Source organism: Stegostoma tigrinum, chromosome 10 (assembly GCF_030684315.1).
Source record: "Stegostoma tigrinum isolate sSteTig4 chromosome 10, sSteTig4.hap1, whole genome shotgun sequence".
NCBI lineage: Eukaryota > Metazoa > Chordata > Chondrichthyes > Orectolobiformes > Stegostomatidae > Stegostoma > Stegostoma tigrinum.
The window spans coordinates 38919756-38932761 of record NC_081363.1 but is presented as its reverse complement, the minus strand read 5'-3'; the positions used below and the strand labels follow the sequence as shown (position 1 = coordinate 38932761).

Below are 13006 nucleotides of genomic sequence, written 5' to 3'. Positions count from 1 at the left end.
AGAATCATTGTAAACAAGGGTTATTGGGGTATATGACGTGGCGCTGAGATCACAATTAGATCAGTCTCGATCTTATTAAGAGCAGGCCTGAGGAGCCAAATAACCTACTCCTGCCACTTGCTGGTAAGTTCATATGCCTTCTTGAGCTTTGTGCCCTGAATGAGTTCCATCACAACAAAAACCTTCCATCAGGGCAAATATTGGCACAAGCTAGAGTCATAGCACCTAGTCTTAACAGTGGTAACAAGACCCAGTCATCATGGGAATGCACAATCATTTGTGCTCCCCACACTGCACATACCACAGCCTAAATGGCAACACCAACCAGTCATCAGAAAGTGCATTCCTGAACGTTTCACAGTTTCAAACATGACAGCCTCCCATGTATCAAAGTAACGATATCAGTGGCACATTATGGGTGTATCCTGCTTGGGCAAAAAAATCATGAACACAGCAATTTAACAGAGGCAGTGTCATTGGCTCAGACATGCCCATATTAGAGAATCCTCCCCAAAGATTTGTATCATTAGGCAACTGTGGTCAATTAACCAGTGGAATACCCACTGCTCAATTCAAGAATGTTTGCAAGCATGATGTGAAGGGCCCCAAACCTCAACTACTGAAGCTCACTGGGAAAATGGTGATACCAATTATAAATTGTGATGGTACATTTCATAGAACATAGAACACTACAGCACAGTAAAGGAGAGAGATAATGGGAACTGCAGATGCTGGAGAATTCCAAGATAATAAAATGTGAGGCTGGATGAACACAGCAGGCCAAGCAGCATCTCAGGAGCACAAAAGCTGACGTTTCGGGCCCAGACCCTTCATCAGAGAGGGGGATGGGGAGATGGAACTGGAATAAATAGGGAGAGAGGGGGAGGCGGACCGAAGATGGAGAGTAAAGAAGATAGGTAGAGAGGAGAGTATAGGTGGGGAGGTAGGGAGGGGAATAGGTCAGTCCAGAGAAGACGGACAGGTCAAGGAGGTGGGATGAGGTTAGTAGGTAGATGGGGGTGTGGCTTGGGGTGGGAGGAAGGGATGGGTGAGAGGAAGAACCGGTTAGGGAGGCAGAGACAGGCCGGACCGGACCCGGGATGCAGTGGGTGGTGGTGGGGGGGAGAAGAGCTGGGCCGGTTGTGTGGTGCAGTGGGGGGAGGGGACGAACTAGGCTGGTCTAGGGATGCAGCAGGGCAAGGGGAGATTTTGAAACTGGTGAAGTCCACATCGATACCATATGGCCGCAGGGTTCCCAGGCGGAACATGAGTTGCTGTTGCGGAACACCTCCGCTCAGTTCGCAACAAACGACTGCACCTCCCAGTCGCAAACCATTTCCACTCCGCCTCCCATTCTCTAGATGACATGTCCATCATGGGCCTCCTGCACTGCCACAATGATGCCACCCGAAGGTTGCAGGAACAGCAACTCATATTCCGCCTGGGAACCCTGCCGCCATATGGTATCAATGTGGACTTCACCAGTTTCAAAATCTCCCCTTCCCCTGCTGCATCCCTAGACCAGCCTAGTTCGTCCCCACCCCCCACTGCACCACGCAACCGACCCGGCTCTTCCCCCCCACCCACTGCATCCCGGGGCCGGTCCGGCCTGTCTCTGCCTCGCTAACCGGTTCTTCCTCTCACCCATCCCTTCCTCCCACCCCAAGCCGCACCCCCAGCTACCTACTAACCTCATCCCACCTCCTTGACCTGTCCGTCTTCCCTGGACTGACCTATCCCCTCCCTACCTCCCCACCTATACTCTCTCCACCTATCTTCTTTACTCTCCATCTTCGGTCCGCCTCCCCCTCTCTCCCTATTTATTCCAGTTCCATCTCCCCATCCCCCTCTCTGATGAAGGGTCTAGGCCCGAAACATCAGCTTTTGTGCTCCTGTGATGCTGCTTGGCCTGCTGTGTTCATCCAGCCTCACATTTTATTATCTTAGCACAGTAAAGGCCCTTCGGCCCATGGTATTGTGCCAAACTTTTACCCTAATCCTAAGGTCCATCTAACCTCTACCCCTACTATACTTTCTGGCACAGAGTCTGTCCCTCTTGCACAGAAGGGAAGGGGGGATAGGAAGACAGTGATAGTCACTGGGGACTCAATAGTTAGAGGGACTGAAGGAAGGTTTGCCAGGAACGAAAGAGACTCACGGTTGGTGTGTTGCCTCCCCAGGTGCCAGGCTCCGTGATGTCTCGAATCGTGTCTTTGGGGTCCTGAAGGGAGACGGTGACCAGCCCCAACTCGTGGTCCACATAGGCACCAACGATATAGGCAGAAAGAGGGATAGGGATGTCAGGCAGGATTTCAGGGTGTTAGGGTGGTAGCTGAGTGCTAGAACAAACAGAGTGGTTATCTCTGGTTTGTTACTCGTGCCACGTGATAGCGAGGCAAAGAACAGGGAGAGATTTCAGCCGAACACGAGGCTGTAGGGACGGTGCGCGGAGGGGGGGGGCAGCAGGGGCTTCAGGTACATGGACAATTGGGGCTCATTCTGGGGAAGGTGGGGCCTCTACAAACAGGACGGTCTCCACTTAGACCAGAGGGGCACTAATATCCTGGGTGGGAAATTTGCTAGTGCTATTTGAGAGGATTTAAACTAGCTCAGAAGGGGGATGGGAAACTGAGGTGCAGTCCTAGTACACAGGAGGATGAGCGTAGGGAGGACATGGGCAGGACCTCACTGTCAGTAGACACTGAAGTGTGTCTACTTCAATGTCATGAGTATCCGGAATAAGGTGGGTGAACTTGCAGCTTGGATAGGTACCTGGGGCTTCAATGTTGTGACCATTTCGGAGACATGGATAGAGCAGGGTCAGGAATGGATGTTGCAGGTTCCAGGGTTTAGATCTTTCATTAAGGTCAGGGAAGGTGGTGGTGGTGGTTGGGCAGGGGGGGTGGCCTTTGTTAGTCAAGGACAGTGTAACGGTGGCTGAAAGAATTTTTGATGAGGACTCGTCTACTGAGGTGATATGGGCTGAGGTCAGAAACAGGACAGGAGGAGAGGTAACACTGCTGGGAGTTTTTTTTAAATGGGCCCCCGCAAAGTACCAGGGATGTGGAGGAGAGGATCGGCTAAACTATTCTGGGCAGGAGTGAAAGGAACAGGGTGGTCATTATGAGAGACTTTAACTTCTCTAACATTGACTGGAAATGCTATAACTCTAGTACGTCGATGGATCAGTTTTTGTCCAATGTGTGCAGGAGGGTTTCCTGACTCAGAATGTCGAAGGGCCGACAAGAGGGGAGGCCATACTGGATCTGGCACTTGGTCTTGAACCAGGCCAGGTGTTTAGTTTAGTGGTAGGTGAGCACTTTGAAGAGAGTGACCATAATTCGGTTATGTTTACTTCAGCAATGGAAAGGGATAGGAATATGCCACAGGGCAAGAATTATAGATGGGGGAAAAGGGCAATTATAATGCGATTAGGCGAGACTTAGGAGGCATAGAATGAGTTAGCAAAATGCAGCGGATGGGGACAATCGAAATGTGGAGCTGGTTTAAGGAACAGATATTGCATGTCCTTGATAGGTATGTCCCTGTCAGGCAGGGAGGAAGCGATAAGGTAAGGGAACTGTGGTTTACTGAAGAAATTGTATCTCTTCTTAAGCGGAAGAGGGAGGCTCATGTGACGATGAGATGAGATACTTCAGATGAGGCAATGGAGAGTTACAGATTAGCTAGGAAGGATTTAAAGAGAGAGTTAAGAAGTGCAAGGAGGAGAGGTGCGCAGACATTAGCAGGTAGAATAAAGGAGAACCCTAAAGCTTTCTATAGCTATGAGGAATAAGAGGATGACTAAGGTAGGAATAGGGACAGTCAAAGACAGAAGTGGGAAGTTGTGTGTGGACCCTGTAGAGATTGGAGAGGTGCTAAATGATTATTTCTCATCTGTTTTCACTGAGGAACAGGAGAATATTATAGAGGAGATGACTGAGTTACGGGCTACTAGAATTGAAAGGATTAAAGTTCATAAGGAGGTGTTATCAATTCTAGGTGGTGTGAAGGTAGATAAAACCCCTGGGCCAGATGAGATTTTTCTAAGGATTGTCTGGGAAGCTAGGGAGGAGGTGGCGGAGCCTTTGGCCTTGATCTTTGATCCTCATTGTCTACAGGTTTAGTACCAGAGGACTGGAGGATTGCAAATGTTGTGCCCTTGTTCAAGAAGGGCAGTAGAGATGACCCAGGTAATCATAGACCTGTGAGCCTTACCTCTGTTATAGGAAAAATTTTGGAAAGGATTATAAGAGATAGGATTTATAATCATCTTGCAAACAACAATTTGATTGGAGATAGTCAGCATGGATTTGTCAAGGGCAGGTTGTGTCTCACAAACCTGAGTTTTTTGAGAAGGTGACCATGCATGTGGATGAGGGAAGTGCAGTTAACGTGGTGTACACGGACTTCAGTAAAGCCTTTGATAAGGTTCCACATGGTAGGCTATTGGAGAAAATAGAGAGGGACAGGATTGAAGGAGATTTAGCAGTTTGGATTAAAAACTGGCTTTCTGTAAGAAGGCAACGAGTGGTGGTTGATGGAAAATATTCAGCCTGGAATCCGGTTACTAGTGGTGTGCCTCAAGCATATTTTTTGGGACCACTGCTGTTTGTCATTTTTATAAAAGACATGGACACAGGCATTGGTGGATGGATTAGTAAGTTTGCAGATGACACTAAAGTCGGTGGAGCGGTGGACAGTGTGGAAGAACGTTGCAGGTTGCAGGGAGACTTGGATAAACTGCAGAATTGGGCCGAAAGGTGGCAAATGGAGTTTAATACGGATAAATGTGAGGTGATTCACTCTGGGAGGAATAATAGGAAGGCAGAATACCGGGTCAATGGAAAGATTCTTGGTAGTGTGGATATGCAGAGGGGCCTTGGTATCCACGTACATAGATCCCTGAAAACTGCCACCCAGGTTGATAGTGCTGTTAAGGCGGCTTACGGTGTGTTAGGTTTTATTAGTAGAGGGATTGCGTTCCGGAGACGTGATGTCATGCTGCAACTGTACAAAACGCTACAAAACATTTGGAATACTGCGCGCAGTTCTGGTCGCCACATTACAGGAAGGATGTGGAAGCATTGGAAAAAGGTGCAGAGGAGATTTACCAGGATGTAGCTTGGTCTGGAGCGCAGGCCCTATGAAGAAAGGCTGAGGGACTTGGATCTGTCCTCATTGGAGAGAAGGAGGCTAAGAGGGGATTTAATAGACACATACAAGATGATCAGAGGATTAGATAGGGTGGACGGTGAGAGTCTTTTTCCGAGGATGATGACATCAGCTTGTACAAGGGGCAGAGCTACAAATTGAGGGGTGACAGATTTAAGACATATGTCAGAGGCAGGTTCTTTACTCAGAGTGGTAACGGTGTGGAACACCCTGCCTGCCAATGTAGTGAACTCAGCCACAATAGGGGCATTTAAACAGTCCTTGGATAAGCACATGGATAATGATGGGATACTGTAGTGGGAGGGGCTTAGATTAGTTCACAGGTCGGCGGACATCGAGGGCCGAAGGGCCTGTTCTGCGCTGTATTGTTCTATGTTCTATCATCCATATGCCTATCTAATAGCCGCTTAAATGGCCCCAATAAGGGCGACTCTACTACCCTCTCCGGCAATGCATTCCACACCCCGACCACTCTGGAGATGATGGTTCTTTAGTCATCGATGAAAAGATACCAAATGTCTCAAAAATAGAATCAGTTAGTATTCCTTTCTTACTTATAATGTAATCTGAAGGCGCAATTTAACCAAATACATTTTAGAAAAATACATGTGATTCTTCTTTGTCCCAGAACTGGAAAACAGCAAATATTAACAAGTTCCACTAGAATTCAGCTTAAAGCATTGGCTAAATGGTTGTATCTTCATCGATGTATATTTTCAAGTGAAATCCAAATTAAACTGTAACATTCATATATGTTCAGGTACAGAAACTGTTAGATTATGATTGGGTCATTCTGAATTCCTCGTGCCTTCTTACAGTTGACATTTAATTGCCTGCCTAGGCTAAACACACATTGCAATTTTGCCAGTTCAGTACACTGTATGCTTTCCACTTCTTTCAAAAGATATAAATTTTCCAAGTTGACAACCTCTGTTTCAGAAAATCAGATTTTAGCCCATGCTGTTGTATAGCTGAAATGATGGCAGAAGTTTCAAATCTAAAACAAAAGGTCTTCATTGTGCCTCCTACTCTCCTGAGGACCTAAACAAGTTACAAATGCAATGCATGCACCAACACTTCAAACAAGCAATCAGTATTCATCTGTAATACTATAGTGGTAGATTTTTGACTAGAGGAATAAGTGAACATAGTAAACCTCAGTTCTGCCTTAACTAATGCATGCACCCAACCTGTTCTTTAGATGGTAGAAACTGTGGAGGAACAATACTAACTTCTCCTGTAATACAAGAGATTTTCTTGCTGTAATAGTTAAAAAAAATCAAATCACCTCAGGATATGACATTTTTAATCAAAACTGAACGTTAAATGCCAAGTACATAAACCTTGTTTCCATTTTACTGTGTTAAATTTCAAAATGAATTTGTAAATTTTAAACAAAGGATTTCATGGAAAACTGACTAGATTTGAGGTAACTTAATAGTGATAATACTATGCAACTATCATACTCCGGCACTGAACAAGAGTCTACCTGTCTAAAGGTCAGATTCTTGGGCAGGGAAGGTACACTACACTGAATGAAAATGAAAATACCATCTTTGCTCACATTATATCATATGTTCTCATTTCATACGTTAAGCATAACATGGTGACCAAGTTCCAGCATACTCAGGTCACAGAAAGAAATATACATGCTCAGTGCAAAAGATGTAACTACATGCAGTTACTTTGTGAAACTTGAAGTATCCCCATTTATTCACTTTATTTGAAAAGGAATTTAAAAATTAATTTATTTTTTCCTACCATTTGCTGAATTCTGTGGAAGGTTTTCCCATGGAAACTAAACGCTTGTTCAAAAAGGACCCGGTCCTCCACAGTCCACTCATCTGGAAATGGTGTGAAGTTTGGAAGGTCAGCCAAGGACTTCTCAATATTGTGTTTGTGCCAAAAGAGCATACCTAAAGCCTATGGGAAATTCATTCATGAGTGCAAATAAATTCAAGATATTAAAATTAATTACATAATATGCTAATCAAGACAGAAATGGATCAGTTCCTAAAGTGGACAGACAAGTGGCAGAATGCTGAGAGTGGCAGGCACTTGGTGGCTTGATTATAGGACTTTCACGTATGCGTCTGGACATGCATCACCCCTACAGACACACAGAGCTAGACACAAAATTTTGGAAGATGGCAGTTAAGTTATCCTTGTGCCGTAGCTAATAAATCCCTTGATCAAATTCAGCAAAAGCTGCTCCTTGTGGGAGCTTGCTCAAATTGTCTGCTGCATTTCGTGCATTACAACAGTGACCAATTTCAAAGTATTTCATTGGTTTTGAAGTTCTTCAGGTCATCAGGTGGTTATGATAGGTGCTACATAAAACAAAATTTTAAAAACTTTCATCCAATTGTTGCGAATTAGATAGTACTAGTTGTCAGCTAACCACAGTTGAAATACCGGGTATTGTCAATCTAGAAAGATTCAATAGAACAAGAACAGTCATGAACAAAACAGGAGACATGGACCAGAGGAACGAACAGTCCGATCTCTCAAACTCCGACACACATGAGCATCATAACCTGCAGGGAAGCTGAATTAGCTGATTAAATGAAAATAAGTTTTGTCGCTTTCAAAGTAACTGCCTCAAGCTCTTTACAAAATTGGATCATTGAACTAAATTTTTGTGGTATAATGTGTTGTTCTGAAACTGAGCAACTTAGTATGTCATAACATTTAAAAGAGAGTTAGCCAAGATCAATACTTTTAGAAACAGTATAGTACTAATTCAAATGAATTTTAAAAAACTCAACTAAAACTTACGCAAATGTGTAATTGTTCTTATTTAGGTTACAGATTTTGTTTCAAATAAATGAGCGGTAAAATGTCAAAAAAAAAATTGCTGGGGAAACACAGATCTGGCAGCATTTGTAGAAAGAGAAACTGAGCCCAATGATCCTTCATCAGAATGGTTTGTGCTCTGAAGGAGGGTCATTGGACTTGGAACGTTATAACTAATTATCTCCATATAGGTACTGCCAGACGTGTATTTCACCAACACAGTTTTTGTTTCAGATTTCCAATATTCACGTCCCGTGTTTATAAATAAGTTGTACAACCTGATGTTCTAGGATTTTTTGGACAATTAAACATAAAACTTGTACGCTATCCTATTACTTTGTTATTTCATATTAAACAAAGTATGCTCACAGCTAGTATCTTTAACTATATTACATCCTATTTTCACACTGTACTTTGATAAACCATTGAATTGCAGAATCATGCTTTACTTTTAGTTATATTTTAATTTTCATTACAGACATAATATTTGCTTATTAAACACAGGTGTTGTCTACTACTACTTAATCAGATGTTTAGGATATTTAGTCTACAGCACAAGGCAAGTTTGTCATCTAAAGTGGTGCTTTCCATATCAGAATGAAGTAGATGATTAACTTCTGCATGGAAAGTTTGCAACAAAAATATCTTTAAGATCGTTCAAAATTTTGCTTCAAAACATTCAGGTAGAATAGATGAATCTGATGATCATCAGATAGAATCTGATGAAGGGTCTAGGCCCGAAACGTCAGCTTTTGTGCTCCTGAGATGCTGCTTGGCCTGCTGTGTTCATCCAGCCTCACATTTTATTATCCAGGTAGAATAGAATATGGGCAAGTCTTCAAATCAAAATACATTTAGAATAATATATGAACTAAATAACTTAATAACTTGCAGAGTTAGGTCTCAAAGTTCCTCCATTATCATGGTATCTCAATATCAGGAAAGTGAAAGTCACTGCACTTGGTTATAATCCATAGAAGTCCATCATAGCCAATTGCAAAATGAAATTACCATTATCCGTAAACTAACCTGCAGAACAAAACCATCTCTGCTCAATAAATCAACTTGAAAATAATTTATGAGACTGGGGGTTAGAAGCAGGACGAGGTTTAAGGCAATAACAGTTACTATATATATTTTTCATCTCTCATATAAAGTTTATTTTCCATATGCGTTATGGTATACTAATCAATGACATTTGTAATTTGGAAAGCTGCAGAGGAATACAATAGGGCTGTGTGCCAGCATTCACTATTTTACTTATACAATTTTTTTTAAAAGTTTGAAACAGATTGCCCAACTACATCAAGAAAGCCTGGTATCTATCACTTGAAACAGTTTTATCAAACTAGAAAATTACAATTTTTTAAAATTTATCCCTTTACCATGTATTTGTCTGTCTGAGGGAGTAGGAATTATGATCAAGGACTGGGCTTAAGATCATTAGGCATTAATTTGATGATCTGATTATTTATTTAGTTCTTCTAAAGTTATATTATTAATAATTTGTTAATTTTTATCTAAGTTATAAACTTGTTCATGACCTGTTATCCTTAAAGTCTGATTAGAAACAAGTGAATATCTTTGAGGCACCTTGAATGTTTTCATTTCACTGCATTGTGGCTCCCAGTGGTATTGAAACCAAACAGGTTTGGCTGGCTACTCCTGTCATAACAGCTAAATTTACAGCAAAATCCACTGCAAAATGTAGTCTTTAGGTAAGAAGGTGATGGAGAAAAAGTTGAACCAGTTTAAATAGACAACTCAGTCTCCATCTTAGGAGCCTGCATGTTCTATTTTTGTTCTAGTTTCATTATAAACTTCTTTCTTCACATTTAGGATGGAAGATGCCTGTGCAAACACTTTATATACTCCTAATAGTGGTGGTTCAATATTATGACTGGTCAGCTCTTTTGTGTATGTTGCTACAAGCTGCCTATTTCAACTGGTCTTTTCCATGATTAGAGGCACTTGCAGGTTTCAGAATCTGGCTTCATACATACCATAATATACTGATTATGGCAAGGAGGATCTGCGCAGTCAAATGATTCTTCGATACTGAAGAACCACTTTCAAGCAACTTCACTCTCAACAGTTTCCTGAAGCAATGGAAAGGAGTTCTGCCCTAAGTGTCTGTCTCCATTCAATTAAGGATATTCATTATGCAATTAGAAGGAAACATCCCTGCTTGGAGAAATGAACTACAACTAGCTTTGATTCAAATAAGATTTGCTCTGGAAAGGAGTATCATGTATGGCAGCAAAGTGATTGAATGACCTACATTAAGAATACAGAACCAGGAATTCAAATCCCACCATAGCCAGTAGGAAACATGAATTCAGCTACTTAAACAAACTTGAAATAAATAGCCAAAAGTAGAACTGTGGTTGCTATAAATCAGGAACAAAAACAAAGCTGCCGGAAAAGCTCAGCAGGTCTGCCAACATCTGTGAAGGAGAAAACAGAGTTAACGTTTCAGGTCCAGGTTCTGAGGAAGGGTCACCGGACCTGAAACGTTAACTCTGACATTTTCTTCACAGATGCTGCCAGACCTGCTGAGCTTTTCCACAACTTCATTTTTGTTGTTGATGAAACAAAAAGCTAGTTTCAGTTACAGCAACCATGAAAATCCAAATTCTTTTGAGAAGGAGATCTAATTTTTCAGTCTAGCATTTTTGTATTTTTAGGTCACAGAAAAATAATCATCTCTTAACACCCCTCTGAAATGGTGTACCAGGATGAAACACAAGTGAGACAAGGAGTCAGAGATAACAGACTAGTCAATTACAGAAAAAAAAAACACCAAAAAGCTTGCAGAGCTCAAAAAAAAAGTAGAAAAGTGTCCGAAGGTTTGCTTTTTAAAATGTTGAGGTAATTAAAGATAAATCAGAACCCTGAATTACAACCTTTCAAATATCTGAAGTGGAAACTTCTAGGAGACAAACAGGCATCCAAAACCTTAGACAACCTTTCCTTACAACATTGTGGACAAATTGCAGCATCCTACAATAATAAGCATCTGAACACCATACAGATGGTGCAGAGGAGATTCACTAACATCCACAGAAAAGAGGCTTCAGTTATGACATTCACTTTATTCTTAGCGCAGAGAAATGTCAGGGATTGGGCTTTTAATAAAGTAAATTGACATTACTATTTATTGATACCACCATGGTGCGCATTGATTTAAGAATACCAAAAGAACAAAAGGAATGGTCAGGAGATTTATTTTGCATCTTAAGTTAGGCAGCTGCTCAGCACAAATCAGAAACAGTGCAACAGGAATTGTGATAGCTGCTAAATATTTGACCAGGAACTAAACTGAACCAGCAGTATAAATACTGTGGTTTTCAGAGTGGGTTAGAGGCTGACAATGTTTTTCTTTAATGTTTCATGGGATATAGGTAACACTGACAAGGCCAGCATTTATTTCACATTGCTAATTGCTGTGGAGAAAGCAGTAACAAGCCGCCTTCATGAAGCATTACAGTCCATCTGGTACAGGCACACCACAGGGTTGCTAGAAAGGAAGTTTCATGAATTTGACAACTAAAAAAAAGGTAATACTACTCCACGTAAAAATAGCATGTCACTTGGAGGGGAACTTAAGGTGGTGGCATTTGCCCTTGTCTTTCTAACTGGCAGATGCTGTAGGTTTAGAAGATGCTGCAAGTGTGTTTTGGACAAAGTAAAGACTGTACCAGTGTGCAATCATGTTGCAAGAAGTGAATGTGTAAGTTGCCCAGACAGTCATCCAAACAAGTGGATTACTTTATCATCTTGGATGTGCTCAACTGAGTGCTAGTTATTTTCATCCAAGGCAAGTGAAAGGTGTTCATAATGCTCTCGACTTGTGTATGTGAAATTATTGACTAAAAATTACATAGCATCACTCGTTTTCAGGCTGCTTTACGTGGACAAAATTTAAATAAAAATAAGCAAAGGGAGTAAAACCAGCAAGTGCAAACATGCACTTAGTAAAAGGATTAGGGGATGGAGAGGAACACAGAGGTTTGGGCAGGGCATTCCAGGGAATAGAGAGTTTAGACAGTTGGAAGCACAAGGCCAGAGACGTAGGTATGGAAAATCTAGGGAAAGGTTAGTTGCAAGTAGGAGGAGATGGAAGAAAAACAATAGAGCCATAAAGGGATTCAAACATTAGATGCTTGTTTATCTCAAGAGGATTGGAATATAAAAGCAGCGATGTGCTTCTGAGGCTTTATAAGGCTCTAGTTAGGCTCCATTTAGAATACTGTGTCCAATTTTGGGCCCCACACCTCAGGAAGGACATACTAGCCCTGGAGCGTGTCCAGTGGAGATTCACACATTCCCTGGATGGTAGGTTTAATGTATGATGAACAGCTAAGAATCCTGGGATTGTACTCATTAGAGTTTAGAAGGTTGAGGGGAGATCTAATAGAAACTTACAAGATAATGTATGGCTTAGAAGGGGTGGATGCTAGGAAGTGGTTTCCATTAGACGGGGAGACTAGGAGCCGTGGTCACAGCCGTAAAATTAGAGGGAGTAAATTTAAAACTGAAATGAGACGACATTTCTTCAGCCAGAGAGTGGTGGGCTTGTGGGATTCATTGCCACGGAGTGCAGTGGAGGCCGGGACTTTGGATGCCTTCAAGGCAGAGATCGACAAATTCTTGACCTCACAAGGAATCAAGGGCTACGGGGAGAGTGCAGGGAAGTGGAGTTGAAATGCCCATAAGCCACGATTTACATGGCGGAGTGGACTCGATGGGTCGAATGGCCTTACTTCCACTCCTATGTCTTATAGTCTTATGATAATTTTACGTCTGAAATGTTGATTGATAGTATGGAATTACGGACATGAATATACAGTATTGATGTCAGCAAAAGATAATGACTTTGGTCTTTGTACTGTTAAATTAGTTGAAAAAGGTGTTGGACTAAAAGTCTGAAAACAAGTAAGTGTACGAGTAGGATGGCTCTGTCAGCACGGACACAAGCTGAAACCATGTCACCAAATGGAATCACCATGGGAAGCGTGCAGCAGTTAAAACG

The 13006-nt window shown here is 42.1% G+C and overlaps 1 protein-coding gene across 4 annotated transcripts in view; it reads right to left on the bottom strand.

Moving 5' to 3' along the window:
- Positions 1 to 13006, bottom strand: part of rcor1 (REST corepressor 1) — a 202789-nt gene that overhangs the window by 22630 nt on the left and 167153 nt on the right. For all 4 annotated transcript variants that reach the window (XM_048537059.2, XM_048537055.2, XM_048537057.2 and 1 more), the window contains one exon: positions 6937 to 7098. In XM_048537059.2, the coding sequence (XP_048393016.1) occupies positions 6937 to 7098 (162 nt within the window). The remainder of the gene's footprint in view (positions 1 to 6936; positions 7099 to 13006) is intronic.